Source organism: Geotrypetes seraphini, chromosome 1 (genome assembly GCF_902459505.1).
Source record: "Geotrypetes seraphini chromosome 1, aGeoSer1.1, whole genome shotgun sequence".
In the NCBI taxonomy this organism is placed as follows: Eukaryota; Metazoa; Chordata; class Amphibia; order Gymnophiona; family Dermophiidae; genus Geotrypetes; species Geotrypetes seraphini.
In genome coordinates, this window is record NC_047084.1 from 536,470,498 (window position 1) to 536,492,229 (window position 21,732).

General features: G+C 42.8%; 1 protein-coding gene across 1 annotated transcript in view; it reads left to right on the forward strand.

The window, feature by feature from the left end:
• The window catches only part of MCC (MCC regulator of WNT signaling pathway), a 572,218-nt gene that overhangs the window by 43,889 nt on the left and 506,597 nt on the right, over nucleotides 1–21,732 (forward strand). The window contains 2 exon segments of the mRNA XM_033929092.1: nucleotides 6,118–6,365; nucleotides 21,205–21,413. Of these exon segments, the coding sequence (XP_033784983.1) occupies nucleotides 6,118–6,365; nucleotides 21,205–21,413 (457 nt within the window).

The following is a 21,732-nucleotide window of genomic DNA, read 5'->3' on the forward strand; positions in this document are numbered from 1 at the left end:
TATGAGAAATTTCTTTAAGCAGAAGCAGAAGGACTTTTTAGGTTTAAAAGTGCAAATGTATCCGGATCTGGCCAGGGATACCCAAAAACGTAGAAAATAATTTTTGTTGTTGAAACCTGGGGTACTGGCTATAGGAGCGACATTTTAATTACGTTATTCTTCTCAAAAGTATGTATTTTTTGAGCCTGCTCAATTGACAACTTTCCTATCATTGTCACGACTGGAGAAGGAAAAAGATAAGATCTAAAAGCCCAATATTAGGAAATGCGATGAGGTGATTAAGTCAACTTGATCTCAGCCAAGTCAGCCAATGTATTCTTCATTAATTTTTCCTTATTCTGTTAAGTTTAATCTTGGAAACCATTAATTGAGGCCTAGAGCTAAGTTTAAGCATGTATTAACATAGTAACATAGTAGATGACGGCAGATAAAGACCCGAATGGTCCATCCAGTCTGCCCAACCTGATTCAATGTAAAAAAATTTTTTTTTTTTTTTCTTCTTAGCTATTTCTGGGCGAGAATCCAAAGCTTTACCCGGTACTGTGCTTGGGTTCCAACTGCCGAAATCTCTGTTAAGACTTACTCCAGCCCATCTACACCCTCCCAGCCATTGAAGCCCTCCCCTGCCCATCCTCCTCCAAACGGCCATACACAGACACAGACCGTACAAGTCTGCCCAGTAACTGGCCTAGTTCAATCTTTAATATTATTTTCTGATTCTAAATCTTCTGTGTTCATCCCACGCTTCTTTGAACTCAGTCACAGTTTTACTCTCCACCACCTCTCTCGGGAGCGCATTCCAGGCATCCACCACCCTCTCCGTAAAGTAGAATTTCCTAACATTGCCCCTGAATCTACCACCCCTCAACCTCAAATTATGTCCTCTGGTTTTACCATTTTCCTTTCTCTGGAAAAGATTTTGTTCTACGTTAATACCCTTTAAGTATTTGAACGTCTGAATCATATCTCCCCTGTCTCTCCTTTCCTCTAGGGTATACATATTCAGGGCTTCCAGTCTCTCCTCATATGTCTTCTGGTGCAAGCCTCCTATCATTTTCGTCGCCCTCCTCTGGACCGCCTCAAGTCTTCTTACGTCTTTCGCCAGATACGGTCTCCAAAACTGAACACAATACTCCAAGTGGGGCCTCACCAATGACCTGTACAGGGGCATCAACACCTTCTTTCTTCTACTGACTACGCCTCTCTTTATACAGCCCAGAATCCTTCTGGCAGCAGCCACTGCCTTGTCACACTGTTTTTTCGCCTTTAGATCTTCGGACACTATCACCCCAAGGTCCCTCTCCCCGTCCGTGCATATCAGCTTCTCTCCTCCCAGCATATACGGTTCCTTCCTATTATTAATCCCCAAATGCATTACTCTACATTTCTTTGCATTGAATTTTAGTTGCCAGGCATTAGACCATTCTTCTAACTTTTGCAGATCCTTTTTCATATTTTCCACTCCCTCTTCGGTATCTACTCTGTTACAAATCTTGGTATCATCTGCAAAAAGGCACACTTTTCCTTCTAACCCTTCAGCAATGTCACTTACATACATATTGAACAGGATTGGCCCCAGCACCGAACCCTGAGGGACTCCACTAGTCACCTTTCCTTCCTTCGAGCGACTTCCATTAACCACCACCCTCTGGCGTCTGTCCGACAGCCAGTTTCTGACCCAGTTCACCACTTTGGGTCCTAACTTCAGCCCTTCAAGTTTGTTCAACAGCCTCCTATGAGGAACTGTATCAAAGGCTTTGCTGAAATCCAAATAAATTACATCTAGCATATGTCCTCGATCCAGCTCTCTGGTCACCCAATCAAAAAATTCAATCAGGTTCATTTGGCACGATTTACCTTTTGTAAAGCCATGTTGCCTCGGATCCTGTAACCCATTAGATTCAAGGAAATACACTATCCTTTCTTTCAGCAACACTTCCATTATTTTTCCAACAACTGAAGTGAGGCTCACCGGCCTGTAGTTTCCTGCTTCATCCCTGTGACCACTTTTATGAATAGGGACCACATCCGCTCTCCTCCAATCCCCAGGAATCACTCCTGTCTCCAGAGATTTGTTGAACAAGTCTTTAATAGGACTCGCCAGAACCTCTCTGAGTTCCCTTAGTATCCTGGGATGGATCCCGTCTGGTCCCATCGCTTTGTCCACCTTCAGTTTTTCAAGTTGCTCATAAACACCCTCCTCCGTGAACGGCGCAGAATCTACTCCATTTTCTCGTGTAACTTTGCCGGACAATCTCGGTCCTTCTCCAGGATTTTCTTCTGTGAACACAGAACAGAAGTATTTGTTTAGCACATTTGCTTTCTCCTCATCACTCTCCACATATTTGTTCCCAGCATCTTTTAGCCTAGCAATTCCATTTTTTATCTTCCTCCTTTCACTAATATATCTGAAAAAATTTTTATCTCCCTTTTTTACATTTTTAGCCATTTGTTCTTCCGCCTGTGCCTTCGCCAAACGTATCTCTCTCTTGGCTTCTTTCAGTTTCACCCTGTAGTCTTTTCTGCTCTCCTCTTCTTGGGTTTTTTTATATTTCATGAACGCCAACTCTTTCGCCTTTATTTTCTCAGCCACTAGGTTGGAGAACCATATCGGCTTCCTTTTTCTTTTGTTTTTATTGATTTTCTTCACATAAAGGTCCGTAGCCATTTTTATCACTCCTTTCAGCTTAGACCACTGTCTTTCCACTTCTCTTATGTCCTCCCATCCTAACAGCTCTTTCTTCAGGTACTTTCCCATTGCATTAAAGTCCGTACGTTTGAAATCTAGGACTTTAAGTATCGTGCGGCCGCTCTCCACTTTAGCCGTTATATCAAACCAAACCGTTTGATGATCGCTACTACCCAGGTGAGCACCCACTCGAACATTAGAGATACTCTCTCCATTTGTGAGGACCAGATCCAATATCGCTTTTTCCCTTGTGGGTTCCGTCACCATTTGTCTGAGCAGAGCCTCTTGAAAGGCATCCACAATCTCCCTACTTCTTTCCGATTCCGCAGACGGAACATTCCAGTCCGCATCCGGCAGGTTGAAATCTCCCAACAGCAGAACCTCCTCTTTCCTTCCAAACTTTTGGATATCCACAATCAGATCCTTATCAATTTGCTGCGATTGAGTCGGAGGTCTGTAGACTACACCCACGTAGATAGAAGTTCCATCTTCTCTTTTCAGAGCAATCCATATCGCTTCTTCCTCTCCCCAGGTCCCTTGCATTTCGGTCGCTTGGATATTGATCTTTACATAGAGAGCTACTCCTCCACCTTTATGACCATCTCTGTCCTTCCTAAAAAGATTATATCCCGGTATGTTTGCATCCCATCCATGTGATTCACTGAACCATGTCTCTGTGATAGCAACAATATCTAGATCTGCCTCTAATATCAGGGCTTGCAGATCATGAACTTTGTTGCTTAGACTGCGAGCATTTGTGGTCATCGCTTTCCAGCTATTTTTCAGCAATAATCTCCTTTTTCGTATGGATTTTTGTGTCGTTTCACTTTCCGTTGCAATACTAAGAAATGAGTTGCTGATATTGCTTATGTTGCAGCCTTTACTACTATCACATCTTTTCTTTTGCCGGGGGTGGTCTCTATAATTGTCCTTCGTACATACACCACCCCCACCTTCTAGTTTAAATGCCTGGAAAAATATTGTCTAAATTTCTCTGCAAGGTTTATTTTTCCTGCTGTAGTAATATGTAGCCCATCAGTGCAATATAGCTTCTTGTCCTTCCATGTATTTCCCCATCCTCCTATGTACCTGAAGCCTTCTTGATGACACCAGGCTCTGAGCCATCTATTAAAGTCCTCTGTGTTTTTCATTCTATGCTCTCCTTTTCCATATGCAGGCAGTATTTCAGAAAAAGCTAAAGTCTTTACAAAAGGTTTCACGCCCTCACCAAGCTCCTGAAAAGCTTTCTGTGCTGCAAGTGTGGAGTTGTTGGCCAGGTCATTTGTTCCCAGATGGATAACAACATCAGTGTTAAAATCCTTAGTTTCTTCCTTAATTATAGTCAGTATTTGCCTGGAACTCCTGGTAGCTGAGGATCCTGGAAGACATTTCACTATTTTGGACTCCTCGCCCTGTGTTCCAAGGTTAATGCCTCTGATGATGGAATCCCCCAACAGTAATAGTTTTCTGTTTTTGGCTTTTTTATTTGTACTTAGGGTGCTCTTGTTCTCTTGAGTTTCCTTCATTGGTTCCAGTATTGTTTCTTTATTTAAATAATCTTTATAATATTATTATTTTATGCTTAAAGCTTTCTGTACAAGTTGTTAACTTGATTGTTTAAATATGAAAATGATAAATAAAAAAAAGTAAAAAAGGTAAGTTAAGAATAAATATGATGAACACAATGACATAAATAAAAATTTTTGAATAAAGAATTTCAAATACATTTTTTAAAAATTCTTTATTCATTTTTAAAAACTACAATTGTGCACAAGAGATGATGCATTTATATAAAATATTAACATTACAGCACAATAAACTTAATAGAAATAATGACAAGACTTATTTTCCCCCACCCGTTTTTCCAATTGAACAACTCATAAAAATACCTGTAAACAACCTATCCATACCTCTTAATCAGTGCCAAAATATATCCTCCTCCCCGGATGTGTATGTTTTCCTCATTTACATAAATAAATCAATCCTTACAATATTTAGTTAATGGTTCCCAAACTTCCAAAATTTTTTTATAATATCCCTTCTGAATGGCCATAAACATGGTTTGTTTGTTTTTTGTTACATAGAGTTTTTTGGACCCCAGTTCGTTTACATAGAGTAGATAGTTCCAAGTCTAATAGATGCTGGCGCTGTCATCTGGAAGTTGGGACATTGGATCACTTACAATACTAATAAAATTTTTTTAATTAAAAATGGAAAACCACTGCAGGTGATTGAGGCTAGTAGCGTGCCTGATTTTAAAGCCAAATGGGATCGACATATGGGATCTATTCACAGGGCAAAGGGAGGGGAGGGACAGTAGGGTGGGCAGACTTGATGGGCCGTGGCCCTTATCTGCCGTCTATTTCTCTGTTTCTATGTTTCTAATTTAAAAGCCGTAACCAATATTGAGCTAACCAAAGTTTAATTAAATATAAATAAGAACTACACGTATTAAAACATATGGGTTTAAAAACTTACTCTTGGAATAAAACACATTAAAAGGAGCAACAATCAGAAAAGCCAAATGGGTAAAAATAAATCATAAGGATAAACCAAATCAGAGGGAGAAACCATTGAAAAAGAACAGGTCGATACAAATATATGTGTATAACTACCAAGAGAGACCAAATATGATTATAACGAAATTAAAAACTATAAGACTAAGGGCCTCTTCTATCAAAGAGTTCCTATGAGCATCGGGGGCAGCACGGGCCATTCAGTGCAGCTCTCTGCGCTAAAAACTGCTAGCTCAGTTTGATAGAAGAGGCCCTAAGAGTAGATTTAAGAGGTGACAAAGAGATTAGAACTCGTATGTAAAAAAAACTTGTAGATATCAAAGATAAGAGTGACAAAAGGACACATGCAAACTTACTTTGGGAGAGCGTTCGTACCAAACCAAATACTCTGGCAATCCGCAGGATAAGTAAAAATGAAGACACTACGGGAAGATGGAAGAAATGGCGCTGTGGGATGATGTAAAAAAGCAGAGTCAAAGACATCAATACGGAAGCCAGGAATGGACAAGTTGAAATTTAACATAAGAAGGTGGGGAAGAATGAAGGAAATAGGGCTAGATTGGTGGGCGAAAAACAAATGGGCATGCGAACCACAGGAAAAGTGTATATGATGAACGGAAATAAAAGACTGTAGAGGGGGGATCGCTGAATGATGTGAACTAAATATGTTTTTTTTTTCATCAAATGAAAGTCTGATTGATCATTTCCTTTATCAGTTTAACTTGTCCATGGATGTAGGGGTCTCCAATTGAACTTGCACAGGGTTATATATAAAATTATAGTTTCATTCTAATCCCAGGATGAGGTGTGGTCTAGTCATTAGAGCTGCTGCTGTGGGTGAATCTCTTCATGAAAAAAGGCAGTTATTAAATCCCAATAAATAAATTTCTCTCGTTTTTTAATTGTTTCTAGAAATGACTTGATGATGGTGTGCCGCCAGCTGAACATGGAGGGGTCTGTAGCAGAAATCATGCATCAATTGGGGGTGGAGGAGAATGGGAAGATTTCCTTCCCAGCTTTTACCAGGTGCCGCATGCAACTCCTGCGAGAAATCAGGAAGGAGCAAGTGGAAGTTTTGGTGATGTCCACGTCCGATTCATGCAGAAAGAAAAAGCTGAACAGAATAACCTCTTGGCCATCCAGCAGTGGAAACAGTTTGGGTAGGTATTTTTACCACTAATTATTTTCTGGCACACATTTAAGGCGAGATTTCAGAGATGCCATAATCCGTTCTGTCTTGATGTTCTTGAATCCATTCACAGACATGATGCTCAAATTGCTTACTGATTTGATCAGAAGATAATTTTATAACTGTGTACATGCATAAACAATGAATGCATGCATACTTTTCCCACAGGTTGCCAGTCCCTGCTTATGTTGCTGAAATGTGAAGTCAATTGTGGATCATTTGTTAATCACAGTGTCCTGTTTCATGGACCTTAAGGTGTATTTAACTTGGCTAGTGAACAGTTTTTGCTAGTAAGTTCCAGCCTCTTCTATTTCAACTTCTCTCAACAGTGAGGAAGATAATAATAACTTTATTCTTCTATACCATCACAATCTTGCGACTTCTAAGCGGTTTACAATCAAGAGTGCTGGACATTCAGCGAAATACAATAAGTAGATATTCAGAGGAAATACAGAGATCAGAGACTTCAGGAGGCAATAGTATAGAAATACAATTTGCTGAGCGAAAATGTAATATGTACATTTTAGTAGGTAATGTCCGACAGGACCTGTAGGGGATAGTTAAGATGACAGTTAAGACAATAAGTGACTGAATTTGGTATAGGAAAACACAATTGTGTAACTCACAAAGCTACCTGTAAACAACAGGAACACCACAGCAGGGAGGGATAGTAGAAGAAAAAAACAAGGGGACAATGAGAGGAGAGATATTTGAAAGGTTATGAACACAAATGTTCCTTGTCTAGGTACTAAAATACCAACATTTGTAAGTCCTAAGTGGCAGGGGAGATCAAGCTACTATTGCTATCACAGAGATTTAATTCAACGAGGCCCATGATTAGGCATCAGCCATATTAGGCCATAATCTGTTCAGGAAGGCTATCTATTTGGGGACAAAGTCCGCAGATGCTCATGACCTTTGTACAAAGTTTCAAAAAGAAATTACCGTACATAAATGCCTTTCTCTTTGGCATAAGCTGTAAGTTTAAAGTACTTGTCAGAAAATCTCAATAAATGTAAGCGTAAACCTTTGCACCTGCATTTTATAGGATATATTTTCTTTTTTTTTTTTTAAAAGGAATCTTCAAGTCTCAGTATGGTGTTTTTTTTCTGTCTACAAGAATTATTTGAGCCCATTCAAAATATGTCTAGAACACATGTTTTGATGCAACATGTGCATTGTTAGCATGTTGAAAAAGAGCAATTGTCAGTTTATGTACATATGTGTAAATGGCTTCAAAATGTGTCTTCCCAGTAAAGAATACTGAGGCCTCTATAAATTAAGCTTTGTTAAAACAGTTAACATGGAAAATACCATTTTGGAGTGGGCATTGAATGAGCGGGAATGGGCAGGGACCGTGTCTTAGTTAAAGCTGAGGTCCTTACTGAGCAACAACTGTTAATGCTGTAGATCAGGGGTGCCCAACGCGTCGATCGCGATCGACAGGTCGCTCGCTCAGGCGACCCCAGTCGATCGCAGAACGGGTTCCCTTCTTCCCTTCTCTTTTTTCCCCTCCTGACTGGCCCGCTCCTGAATTCTGCTGCTGCCTCCGCTGCTCAACATTTAAAATAAAAAAACAAAAAAAGGCTTGGGGAACTTATGCTCCGGGGGCTAACATGTGCTTGTACGGCTTCCCTTCGCTTCCCTCTGAAACCGGAAGTTATGTCCGGGGAGGGGGAGGGGGTAAGAAGGGAAGCCGGCACGCACATGTTAGAGCCCTGTTCGCGGGCTAAAGCGGGAGACAGGTCAGTGAAGCTTGCGATTTGCTCTTCTTGCTGCCAGGTCCTGCCTACTTTCTGTTTCCTCAAAGGCAGGACCCGGCAGCATTTTTCCCAAAATGTCGATCTTGGGCCGATCAGCCTTCCTCTTCCCGACCTCAATTGTGCCGTCGGAGAGGAAGTTCTGGCCAGCGGAACTTCCTCTCCGACGGCAAAATTGACGTCGGGGAGAGGAATGCTGGTGGGCCCGAAACAAGGAGAGCTTGGCCGGCGGCGGGCGGCTTTGGGGGCCTGTTATCCGATGGCAGCGGCAGAAGCAGTGGCTTGTGGGTGGGCAGGGAGGGAGAAAGAGGGCAGGCAGGGAGACAGAAGGAAAGAAGAGAAACAGAAAAAAAGAATGGGGGCATGAAGAGAGAAAGAAAGAGAGGGCAAGGAGAGAAGAAGAAAACATTGGGGGGGGGGGGAATGAGGTCAGGAAGAGAGGAAGCATACAGGCTAAAAGAAGGGAAGAAAGATTGGATGCACAGTCAGAAGAAGAAAGTGCAACCAGAGACTCATGAAATCACCAGACAAGGTAGAAAAAATGATTTTATTTTAAATTTAGTGATCAAAATGTGTCTGAATTTATATCTGCTGTCTATATTTTACAATATGGTCCCCTTTTACTAAACCGCAATAGAGGTTTTTAGCGCAGGGAGCCTATGAGCGTCGAGAGCAGCGCTGGGCATTCAGCGCAGCTCCCTGCGCTAAAAACTGCTATCGTGGTTTAGTAAAAAGGGAGGGGGTGGGTATTTGTCTATTTTTGTATGGTTGTTACTGAGGTGACAGTGCATAGAGTCATCTCCTTTGACCTCTTTGAAAAAACCCCAGAATAGGAATGATAATTAACAATTGTATGCGTACAGTGTGCGTTGTGTTTTTTTTTTAAATTTTATTGTTGGTAGATCATTTTGACTTGGTCATTTTAAAAGTAGCTCACAAGCCCAAAAAGTGTGGGCACCCCTGCTGTAGATAATACAGTGCAGTGAATTAATTTTATTGGAAAGTATTAACTACCTTTATTGGAAACTATTAACTATCTTTATGAAAGGCAGTGTACAGCAGGTACAATTTAACGTTAAAGCTTACAATTTTGTTAACAGTGGAGGAGTAGCCTAATGGTTAGTGTAGCAGGCTTTGATCCTGGTGAACTGGATTTGATTCCCACAGCAGCTCTTTGTGACCTTGGGCAAGTCACTTAACACTTCAGTGCCCCAGGTACAAAGTTTAGATTGTGAGTTCCTGCATATAGGTCCTGATTCTATAAAAGACGCCTACAGTTTAATTGGCTTAATCAGTGCTGATAACTGAAAGCATCATTTAAAAACAATCACTAAATTAATTTATTTGCCCATTCTCCCAAAGGAGCTTAGAACAGGTTACAAATCATTTTCCCTATCTGTCATAGTTGGCTCACAGTCTATCTAATGTACCTGGGCCAGTGGAGGATTAAGTGTTTTGCCCAGGGTCACAAGGAGCAGCATGGGGTTTGAACCCACAACTCCAGGGTACTGAGGCTGTAGCTCTAACCACTACATCACACTCTCCACTTTGAGGGAGGTGTCTACACTGAGGCACCTACTGGCAAAGAGGCATGGTTAGGGATGGATTCAGGGTGGAGTTTGGGCGTGGATTAACTTAAGAATCAGTAGGCATCTACCTTAGGCACACTCATTTAGGCCAAGAAAACCCTAGCCTAAATGGCAGTGTATCTGTATCTAAGGATTTTATTTTTTTATTAGACAAAGGGTCCTGGAACATGAGGACATTTGTCACCTTAACCTTGATTTTAGCCAAGAAAACAATATTACACTTCTCCCTCCTTATCCACAGGGGTTAGGGGCAGAGCCAGCCCACGAATATTAAAAAAACGCAAATAATATTCGGGCCGGTTCTGCCCCTAACCCCCGCTTCCCCCTGGCTATTTTAAGCCCTGTAAGCCCCCCCCCCTCCCCTTTAAGCCTTACCTGATGGTCTAGCGGGTTTTCAGGGCAGGAGCGATCTTCCCACGCTCCTGCCCCGTGCCGATCGCTCATAGGAAATGGCTGCCTTGAGCTCCAGTCGTAGTCTCAAGAGACTACAGGAGCTCAAGGCAGCCATTTCCTATGAGCGATCGGCACGGGGCAGGAGTGTAGAAAGATCGCTCCTGCCCCAAAAACCCTCTAGACCACCAGGAAAGGCTTAAGGGGGGGCTTACAGGGCTTAAAATAGCCCAAAAAAGTAAAATGGTTTAAAATCACGAATAACCGAATCCGTGGATGCTGAAACTGCGGATTTGGAGGGGGAAGTGTACAACATTGGATGAACCAGCACGCCTCAGCACCCAAAAAATGGCAACATCTTATGATGCAAATATCTAATTGGGAATTGAGTAGATTCTGCCACACTGGGTGGGTGGTTATTAAGGCATTATGGCAACAGTGCACAAATTTTGCCTCTGGGATTCTAGTAGAAACAAAGGGGAGGGGTTTGAGGAGGGGGGGGAAATAGTAATACTGCAGTTTACAGAGCGAAATGTGTGTGTGAGGGGGGCAAAACTTTAGGATGCTATAATGTTGAACATGTGGGAGCTTTTGAAGCTGGTGGAATTAAATTTTTATTTCTGCTGTATAAACTTATCTTTTGTACTGTTTCACTTTGTTTCTGTTTTTGTAAATTGAATGCACATTGGTTTTAGTTCTTTGCACTGTTTTGATGTTTTGTACCCTTCCTGTTTGCTAGGAAAGAAAGTTTTTAAAAAAATCACCACAAAATTGTCACAAAATTATTATGAGGTACACAGAAGACAAGTCATGAAAATTGGTGAGGGTATACCAAGAATATAAGAATTTGCCATACTGGGTCAGACCAAAGGTCTATGCTGCCCAGTATCCCTGCTTCCAAGAGTAACCAATCCAGGTCAACAAGTACCTAGCAGAATTCCCAGGAAGAGGCAAGATTCCATGATACTGACCCCCAAGGAATTTGCAATGGCTTTTCCCAGGTCTTCCTTAATAACAGTTTGTGGACTGCACCTCCAGGAATTTTTAAACATGGCTAGAGAATGACACGGTGGCGGTTTACCTGCGGCCACCGCGTTTAGCCGCGGGTAACCCGCCGAAACGGGGAACGAAAACTAGCAGTCGCTACGAGGACAAGGCTCTTCACCGCCCCGTGGAGCGGTGAATGGTCTTGTCCCCGCAGTGAGGCATGAAGGATCGTGTGGTCCCCGCAGCCACCACCTGCCTGCCCAATCGATCCTAGTGATTAGCCAGCTCTCTCCCTTCTCCTCACCTTAGTTTGTAGGTTTTCTTTTTCGGTGACCCGCACGCTATCAAAGAGCCGCGCACCCACTGCTGCTCAGTTTCGATCTTCTGCTCTGACGCAACCGGAAACAGGAAGTTGCAGCAGAGCAGAAGATTGAACACTGAGCAGCCGCGCGTGCGCGGCTCTTTGGGAAAGTGTGCAGGTCGCCGAAAAAGAAAGCCTGCAAACTAAGGTGAGGAGAAGGGAGAGAGCTGGCTAAACACTAGGATCGATTGGGCAGGCGGGTGGGGGCTGCGGGGACCGTGCGATCGCCCGAGTTCCCGGATCAAACTGGAAGGAGGGAGTGAAAGGGAAAAGGATTCTGGGCCAAGGGGATGAAGACGGAAAGAAAAACCCACAGCAGGAAAGAAAGGGAAGGACAGGCAGGTGAGCCAGATGCTAGAAGCAGGGGGGGGAAGAAAGAGGGAAAAAAGCTAGATGGGGTTGAAAAGAAGAGACACACTGGTATGGAAGAGGAAGATAGGGGAAATCTGGACACAGGAAGGTAACAGAAAGAGGGGAAATTATGTGCATGGGGCATAGGGACAGAGACATGCCATGGGGATGGTATATGGACACAGGGGGGGGGGGGCAATGGCAGATACATAGGGGAGATATTAGAAATGGGGAAAATAGGAGCACAGAAGCGAGATGGTTTGTGGGGATGGGACAGGGACCGAGCTCGCAGGCTCCAGTGGCTTGCACAAATTACATTGTAACGTGCCATGAAAATAAGAGGGAGGAAGGTAGATAGATAGGCCACGCAAGAGGAGCTGAAGGGTGGTAGAAAGGAACAGATGGTAAAGGAGGGAGGGAAGGGTGGTGGAGGAAAGGAATAGGACAGACATTGAAGGAGGGTGGAGAGGAACAGACCCTGAAGGGAAATGTGGAAGACAGAGTGGGAAGAAGACAGATGCCAGACTATGGGGGAGCGGAGGGAAGAAGATGGGTGCTAGACCAATTGGGGGGGGGGGGGGTGAAGGGAGAGGCACAGTAACAGCAAATGGAAGACACCAAGAGAAGACACACAGTGGATGGAAGGAATTGAATGAGAAGATGTGGAAAGCAGAAACCAGACAACAAAGGTAGAAAATAAAATTCTATTTATTTATTTATTTTTTGCTTTAGGATAAAGTAGTATATTAGTTGTGTTGATAAAAATTTATAAACAAAGCCCTGCCAGCTGAACATCTCTTTCTCTAGTTCAGCAGCAGGAACTTTGATTTATAAGAAAGGAATAAGCTAAATATTACAGTACTAAGGCTTATATGGATGCAGCAGGGACGGTGACGGGGCGGTGAATGGGATGGCAGTGGCGGTGACGGGGCGGTGAAAGGGATGGCGGTGACGGTGACGGGGCGGTGAAGGGAACGGCGGTGACGGGGCGGTGCAGAGGATGGTGGGCTGGGGACGGGGCGGTGACGGGGAGAGATTTTTTCCCTGTGTCATTCTCTGAGCTTAACTATTGTGACAGACAAGGGGCCTGTCATATAGGACAGATGCCATAAGAGGGAGATTGAGAATCAGGGATGGCTGTTATAGGGGTGGTATATGCTTAGAGGCCACTGAGGGGAGCTCTGAGGTGTGATTCCTGGAGGAGGACCAGAGAAGGATAGGCTTATGTTCAGGGAGAACTATATTTCCCAGGAAGCTTTGGGAGCTTGGAAAAGCAAGGTTAGGATTACCATATAGTTCTAGAAAAAGGAAGAAGGATTGAGAAATCCAGGTTTTACTTCCACTGCAATTAATGGAAGTAAGGAGGGCAGATAGAGACATTCCATTGAAAACAATGGAAGTAAATCTGGCTGTCTCAATCCATCTTCCTTTTTCTGGAGCAAGGTAAAAACTCTGGCTGGAATCTGATAAGTGGTGAAGTTGCTCCAGAATAGAGTTACCATATGGCTCCAGAAAAAGGAGGATGGATTGAGACATCCGGGTTTTACTTCCATTGAAAGCAAAAGAAGTAAGGAGGACAGATTGAGACATCTGGGTTTAAACCTGGATGTCTCAGTCCGTCCTCTTTTTTCTGGAGCCATATGGTAACCCTACTCTAGAAGCTTCTCAACTCTTGTATAAAAGCAGTCTGGCCAGAAGAGAAGGGGGAAAGGATGTGCATGAAACTGAGTTTGATGGAAGGAAACCTGCCTAATGTTGGAAGGAGGTCCTTGGAGAAAGATGGTTCTGCAAGCCCTGAGTAAGGCTGAATAATAATGGAGAATGGACAGAATTACAAGAGGACTGCTCACAGAGGGAAAGTCCAATGGGGACAGAGAGCAAAGATACTGAAAAAAAGATTCCAGATACCTGTTTGTATTAGTTCTGGAGAGGGTAGTAGCTCAGCACTGTTTTGTTAGGTTGCATGACTAATGCAGAAAGGCTGGGAGGATTGAGTTCAGCTTTGTTTTGTTAGTTTTTCCTTTTAATTATAAGCTGGGGATGGAGGATGACATTGAGAAACAGTGTTATGAAAATAGTGGTGTCATCCAGAGTGTGGAGGCAGATAATTAAAAGGAAAATCACCTAGTCTATGTTGGAGACAAAGTGGAAAGAATCCATAGAGAGCTTATTTGTATATGCTAAGAGTCCAACCAGACTATTCCTGTAAATCCCCTTCTCCAGGCAGGGAGATGACGGCCTGGTAAGGGCTATATATAGGAAAGTCTCCAAGAAGCTGAATTGAGCTTTGGGGCCCAAAGCAGTGGGCAATTATGATTTCACTCCGAGCTACTTAGTACAGAGGAATAAAGACTACTGGCAAGAATTGTCTAGTTAACAATGTCTGTCTTTGAGATTACAGTGAATGGCAGACTGCTAGTACTTTGGAGCTGCTGAGCTGGTCAAGCTCTGGAAAGGTCCTGGAAACATTCTTCAATTAAAGCTGGTGCTTGACCCAGATGAGGTCCAGTGGTGCTGCATACCCAACTTTGGGGGAGTGTGCCCAGACCTTACCACACTATTCACTGAATTGAAAAAAAAAAAAAAATTCTGTTATTTATTTTAAATATATTGCTGTTTAACTTCATGGCATGTACTTTCTTTTTCTTTTTTAAAGCATAAACAAGTGATTCGCATTTATCTGTTCAACTCCATTCATGATTTTCCCCCTCTTTTACAAAACTGCGATAGCAGTTTCTAGCACGGGGAACCGCACTGAATGGCCCGCGCTGCTCCCGACGCTCATAGGAACTCAATGAAATTGCAATCGCAGTTTTGTAAAAGGAGGCCTTTATAGATAGGTGTCTATCATATCCCTCCTTAGCCATCTCTTCTCTGAGTTTAAGAGTCCTAATCTTTTTAGCTTTTCCTCATACAAGGGTCATTCCATTTCCTTATTCATTTTAGTCACATTTTTGTGTACGTTTTCTAACTCTGCTATATCTTTGGCAAAGTCAGTATATGAAAAGCAAATCCATCCAATAAATCTCTTAAACTGTTCACCTGTGCATAACATGGAGTCGTGGCTCTGTACATAGTACTGAACCAGTTCCCAATGTCGGCAGCAATCACATTACTTGGCCTCATCTTTGGATGTTTTCCCCAGAGCACAAATTATTGCTTGAATGCTTAAAGGCTATCTCTATTCCCTAAATCAGGGATGTCAAAGTCCCTTCTCAAGAGCCTCAATCCAGTCGGGTTTTCAGGATTTCCCCAATGAATATGCATGAGATCTATTAGCATACAATGAAAGCAGTGCATGCAAATAGATCTCATGCATATTCATTGTAGAAATCCTGAAAATCCGACTGGATTGCGGCCCTCGAGGAGGGACTTTGACACCCCTGCCCTAAATTGTCCTTTTTTGACTTAGGCAGCCTATTTTGCTTTGTTCATTAGAGCAAAACTGTCTTTCTTTTATGATGCAGCTTGTAGTAGGAAAAGGTTCACAGTCTTACGTATTTGCTGTCCTGTTTTATGAGCTATTAAATTTGCACAAGCTTGCAAAATACGAGTTCATTAAAGTATAATGTTAGCTTATGTTCTTTCAGGATATAACTTTTTTCTCTCCCTTCAATTCCCAGGGATTATTTAGTGACCATTTTTCAAATAATTTTTTATCATTTTAAAATGAGGCTGTCAGAAAAGGAAACCCTAAGGAAATTCTAGAAGTGATTTTGCCCACCTCATTTCTATTTATAGGTTCCAGGGAGTGACTCCCAAAGCCTTGTGTTGATAATCTCAGTCCTGGAACAGTTTCTTTATCCTGTCTGGACCAACAGGTTCTTGTGCTAGTGATCCCAAGCTTATGCTGAACTCTTGCTCCTCTTGGAGTCTGGGAACGAGCAGTCTTAACCTCTTGCTCACTGTTATCTCTTCTTGTGGCCCAGAAAAGGGATCCTCGGGTTAGCGTTCATTCTGGGACTCAAGAAGGGGATTCCTGGTCCAAATGACACATAACAAGAGTCTGAGTGCCTGTGGAAAGCTGTAATTTTTACAGTGCCTACTCTAATATCCAGTAGAAACAGTTTTCTTAACTCAATCTTTCAGCAAAATTACAGCTTTTACTCTTTCCAAAGACATCACAACTGTGTATAAGGCAGAGCATGCACACAAACTGGACAAGCTTTGTATTAGTACACTGGTTCTTAAACCTGTCCTGGGGGACCCCCAGCCAGTCGGGTTTTCAAGATATCCCTAATGGATATGCATGAGGCAGATATGCAAATCTGCCTCATGCATATCCATTAGGGATATCTTGAAAACCCGACTGGCTGGGGGGGTCCCTCAGGACAGGTTTAAGAACCACTGTATTAGTATATAGATGGCATGCTGTTATCTCCTGCCAACATTCTGAATTGGACATAGAGGTGGTCGAGAGCAGAGACAAGTATCTTTGTAGTGCTGTAAACCACCTCAGGTGGTCCTTTGATGGATCCAAAGGCAGTCTGTAGATGTTAGATTAGATAAGGGCACACTGTTAGCAATAACTTCTGATTCATTGCAAACACATTTCGCTGCTTGTGCCTTTTTATTTCTGTTCAACTCCAGTTGCCTGAAATATAATGGTTGCCTATGCCTTGTGGGAGCAACTTAGAAAAACCATTTTTATTCAAGTAGGATTAGCAGTTTTATGGAAATGAATAAATCAATTTATTTTACATCCTTGTAGTATTTGCATTCGGCACCAACATTATAAAGGTTTATTAGCTCAAATGTGCAATTTGTTAGCAGTAATACAGTTTATCAAGATATCAACCCTAGCAATTGATCATTTAGTTCAAGGAACTGTTTTCCATAAAATCATTCTTATTCTTAAATTACTCTAATTATCCTAATTTTCCCAACATGAAATGCTTGGAATCTATCAAAAATATTTTAAATTTTGTAAATAAACTATATCATTCCTGGTTATAGCCTTTTAAAAGCTCTTTAGATAATTCAAGGCTACAGTAAAAGTGAAAACAATATAAATACATAGAAATTTAGAAACACTAAAAATTACAGCAAATAAAGACTATACAGTGTAGTCTGCTAGCTCTTCAACTACTTTGATCTATAGTCAACAGAGATGTAGCCTAATGGTTAGAGCAGTGGGCTTAAGGACCAGGTTAAATTCCCACTGCAGCTGTTTGTGAGACTGGGCAAGTCACTTAACCCTCCATTATCCCAAGTACAAAACTTAAGATTGTGAGCATACTAGGGGTGATTTCAATTATCCCAGTATTGACTGAATAAATGTTACATCGTTTAAAATTCTCTTCTAAACTTTCTTCCGTCAAAAGAAGCAAAATTACAGCATTCCCATCCTTTCGTTTTTTCCTTGTTTTCTGTCCTATACGAATTGTATTTCTTCCCCACCTTCCTTTTGTCTTGTGTTTGCCTAGTCTATTTGTTCAACAATAAGTCACACCATTTGATTTAGCTATTTATTGCTCTTTTTAATTCTGCTGTTATTGGCATTTTTATTTTTATTAATTTTGTTCTCCCCTCATATTTTATCTATATCTCACTTAGAAGTTGGATAAGTGACTGTATCAAATTTTAATAACAACTTGAAACTTGACTTGAGAGTGCTAGGGAGGTAAAATTCCTAGACGTAATAAATAACTGCTTCTTGGAACAACTGGTTCAGGAACCGACAAGAGGTGGAGCTATTTTAAATTTAGTCCCTTGTACGTAAAGAATGGAGAGTGGCCAATAAAATGCCAATTTTAAAAAAAGGGTTCATAAGAACATAAGAATTACCACTGCTGGGTCAGACCAGTGGTCCAGCAGTCCGCTCACGTGGCGGCCCCTAGGTAAAGACCAGTGCTCCAAATGAGTACAGTTTCACCAGTTTAGCATGAACTTGTCCAACTTTGTCTTGAAACCCTGAAGGGTGTTTTCCCCTATAACAGACTCCGGAAGAGCGTTGCAGTTTTCTACCACTCTCTGGGTGAAGAAGAATTTCCTTAAGTTTGTACGGAATCTATTCCCTTTCAACTTTAGAGAGTGTTCTCTCGTACTCCCTACCTTGGAGAGGGTGAGCAGTCTGTCTTTCTCTACTAAGTCTATTCCCTTAAGTATTTTGAATGTTTCGATCATGTCCCCTCGCAGTCTCCTCTTTTCAAGGGAGAAGAGGCCCATTTTCTCCAATCTCTCACTGTACCTCACTCCTCCATCCCCTTAACCATTTTAGTCGCTTTCTCTGGACCCTTTCAAGTAGTACCATGTCCTTCTTCATGTATGGCGAACAGTGCTAGATGCAGTACTCCAGGTGAGGGCACACCATGGGGTCTATCAAATCGGGAAAGATTCCGGAAGACTGGAAGGTGGCGAACGTTACGCCGATCTTCTTTTTTTTTTTTTTTTTCAAATTCTTTATTCATTTTTAAATCTTTCAATAAGTGCAATATAAAATACAATCACTTGACACTTAAACATCACTTAATATTCCATCAAAAATTAATACAAATAAAATTAATACAATTAATAAAATTAATACAAATAAAGTATTTTGAACCTAAGAAAACATAACTTAACATATCCCACCCTGGATGTGCATTAATAAAGGGAAAAAATAATATTTATTCTATACTGTAATTTGTTAATGGCCCCCAAACTTCCTCAAATTTACTAAAATGCCGCTGCTGTATATCTATTACGCCAATCTTCAAAAAAGGTTCGAGGGGAGATACGGGAAACTACAGACTGGTGAGTTTGACCTTGGTACCGGGAAAGATGGTAGAGGCATTGATAAATGGTCGCATCATTGATCACCTTGAGGGACATGATCTGATGAATACCAGCCAGCACGGTCTCAGTAAAGGCAGATCTTGCCTGACGAACTTGCTGCCACTTCTTCGAGGGAGTAAACAGGAGGATAGACAAGGGCGACCCGGTCGACATTGTATATCTGGATTTTCAGAAGGCATTTGACAAAGTTCCACATGAATGACTACTTTGGAAAATTGCAGACCATGGAATCGAGGGTGAAATACTCACGTGGTCGCCCTTGATTTTTCCTTCCCCCCCCTTCCATGCCACCCTCCTTAGTGTACACAATCTAGTCCAGGGGTGCCCACACTTTTTGGGCTTGCGAGCTACTTTTAAAATGACCAAGGCAAAATGATCTACCAACAATAAAATTAAAAAAAAAAAACCAAAGCACACTGTACGCTGAGAAAATGTTAATTATCATTCCTATTCCGGGGTTTTTTCAAAGAGGTCAAGGCAGATGACTCTATGCACTGTCACCTCAGTAACAACCATACAAAAATAGACAAATATATCCCCCTTCCCTTTTTACTAAACCACAATAGCAGTTTTTAGCGCAGGGAGCTGCGCTGAATGCCCAGCGCTGCTCTTGATGCTCATTGTCTCCCTGCGCTAAAATCCGCTATTGTGGTTTAGTAAAAGGGGGGCCATAGTGCAAAATATAGACAGCAGATATAAATTCAGACAAATTTTGATCACTAAATTTAAAATAAAATCATTTTTCCTACCTTGTTGTCTGGTGATTTCAAGAGTCTCTGGTTGCGCTTTCTTCTTCTGACTGTGCTTCCAATATTTCTTCCCTTCTTTCAGCCTATATGCTTCCTCTCCTTCAGACCTCATTCCCTCCCTAAACTTTTTCTTGCTCTCTCCCTGCCCTTTCTTTCTCTCTCTCTTCATGCCTCCTTTCCTTCCTACTCAACCCCATGGCCTGGCATCTCTCTCCTTTCCTTCTATCTTTTCCTCCCCTGCCATGCTCTGGCATCTCCTCTCCTTCCTTTCTCTCTGGTCTGGCATCGTCTTCTTAATTTCCCGTCCCTCCCCCCATGCCCTGGCATCTTTTTCCTCTCCTTCTCTTCTATCTCTCCCTCCTCCCTCCATTATCTGGCATTTTCTCTCCTTCCTTGCCCCTGGTCTGGCATCTGCCTCCTTCCCTTCTCCTTCCATGGTCTGGTTTCTTTTCCTTCCCTTCTCTTGGAAGCCCGTGGCATTTACTGTGCGTCTGCTGCCGCCTCCATGTTTGGTAGACAGGCTGGAGGTAAAGGGCGGCATCACCCCACAGTTATAATGTCTGGTTTGGGCCTCTCAGACTTGCCGGCTAGTGGCCAAGCAATATAGATGCATTATAATATTTTTTGTTTTATTTTTAATCCCTATTTGCCCTGCTTTCTGGAGAAGCCCCAGTGAAGGAACGGACGCAGCCACTTGCCTTCTCTGGCTTTGGGGATGCTGGAGCGGGAGAAGGTGACAGAAAAATATGTGGGGAGAACGGCACTCGCCCATTTATGTTCAGCGGTGCTCTCCTCGGGGGCGGACACGAACGGAAACGTTCCACGGGGGAGGGAAGGCGACGCTCGGAGAATGGCTGCCGCGTCCTGCCCCTTCGGCAGTCCAAATACTTGCCGCTGTGGCCGTGCGGGACGCGTCTGTGGCTGCAGCCAGCTACCAGAGTGTCGCGCCCCAAGGCCGGAGTTTGCACGCGTTGTTAGAGGAACTGAACCCAGGCAGGGGGGCGGGCTCTAACACTGCGCGTGCCGGCTTCCCTTCTGAAACAGGAATGACATAACTTCCTGTTTCGAAGAAAGGAAGCCAGCGCACGCAGTGTTAAAGCCCCGCAGCCCGAGTTCAATTTGCTTGTGGGCAAGAGGGCAGTGAGTGAGTGGAAGGGAGGGAAGCTGTCTTCACCAGGCAATCGGGGAGAGGAAGGCTGATCGGCCGGTAGATTTTGAAGGCAACGCGAGTCTATCACGGAGCCTGGGATGGGCTCTGTGATCGACTCACGTTGCCTTCCTGAGCTACCGGTCAATCGCGCGACCCCTGATCTAGTCAATGCAAGACTTGATTATGTTCTTTGTTAAAAGCACACTGCAACAGACCTCGCGTTTGGTTAGGTGTGAGTAGAAAATCAAAAACAGAAGATGTTTGTAGATCATTCTGTAGCTGCTGTTACATAATGACATTGGAACATGAGCATTTAGAAGAATTGTCAGAAGGTAAGAAAGGGCTAGAGAATGACACAGTGCCACATTTTTCCCCTTTCCATCCCCCCGAGTCTTGTCATTGTCCCTGTCCCTGCCCTCATTCCTGTAAACTCTGCCTTAACTGCACAAGCCTTGAACACTTATGATTTTAAAGTGTTTGAGGCTTGAGCAGATGAGGACAGAGCTTGCAGGAATGGGGCAGGGACAGGAAAAGAACTCTCCAGGCCAGGACGGGAAAATGAGTTCCCGCAGGGACAGGGAAAAATTTGCCCCTGTGTCATTCTCTAGAAAGGGCAGCAGATGACCGGGAAGCCATTTTGTAAGAAAACTCGACTTCATGAGGGATCTGGTTTTTGTTTTTCTTTTTGTGTCCCAGGGGTCATCTCTGGAGCACAAGATAGTTGGAAATCTGACTCTGGGACTCGAGATCGTCAAACTGCCGACACACAGAGCCAATCTACTTTGCAGAAGGTGTTGTGTAGTGTGCACCCCCACAACCAACAAGCAGCTCTACAAAAACTGCTGTCACAGGCCTCGAATCTCAGCAGCACAGTGGGGGGAAACTATTTAGAGCTTGCCAACGCGGTAAGTACATTTCCCACTTTAATGGGTAATCATTTCTATTTCACTTTTTCTGTGGAGACAAAAGTCACTAAAACACTGAGCAGTAATCCCCAGGGGAGTCACTGGGCTGCTGTAATATTTTTTTCTCTCCATAGCATCACTACATTGTAACTGAGGATCACATAGCACTTGTCTTTAATATCCAGGAATCTTGGTGTACTCCTAGGGATTCTTTGGATATATGTTGTAAGAGGTGCAGGTCTAATTAACATAGACTTCCACCTCAGGTGATTGAGGCAAGCAGCGTGCCTGATTTTAAGAAGAAATGGGATCGTCACAT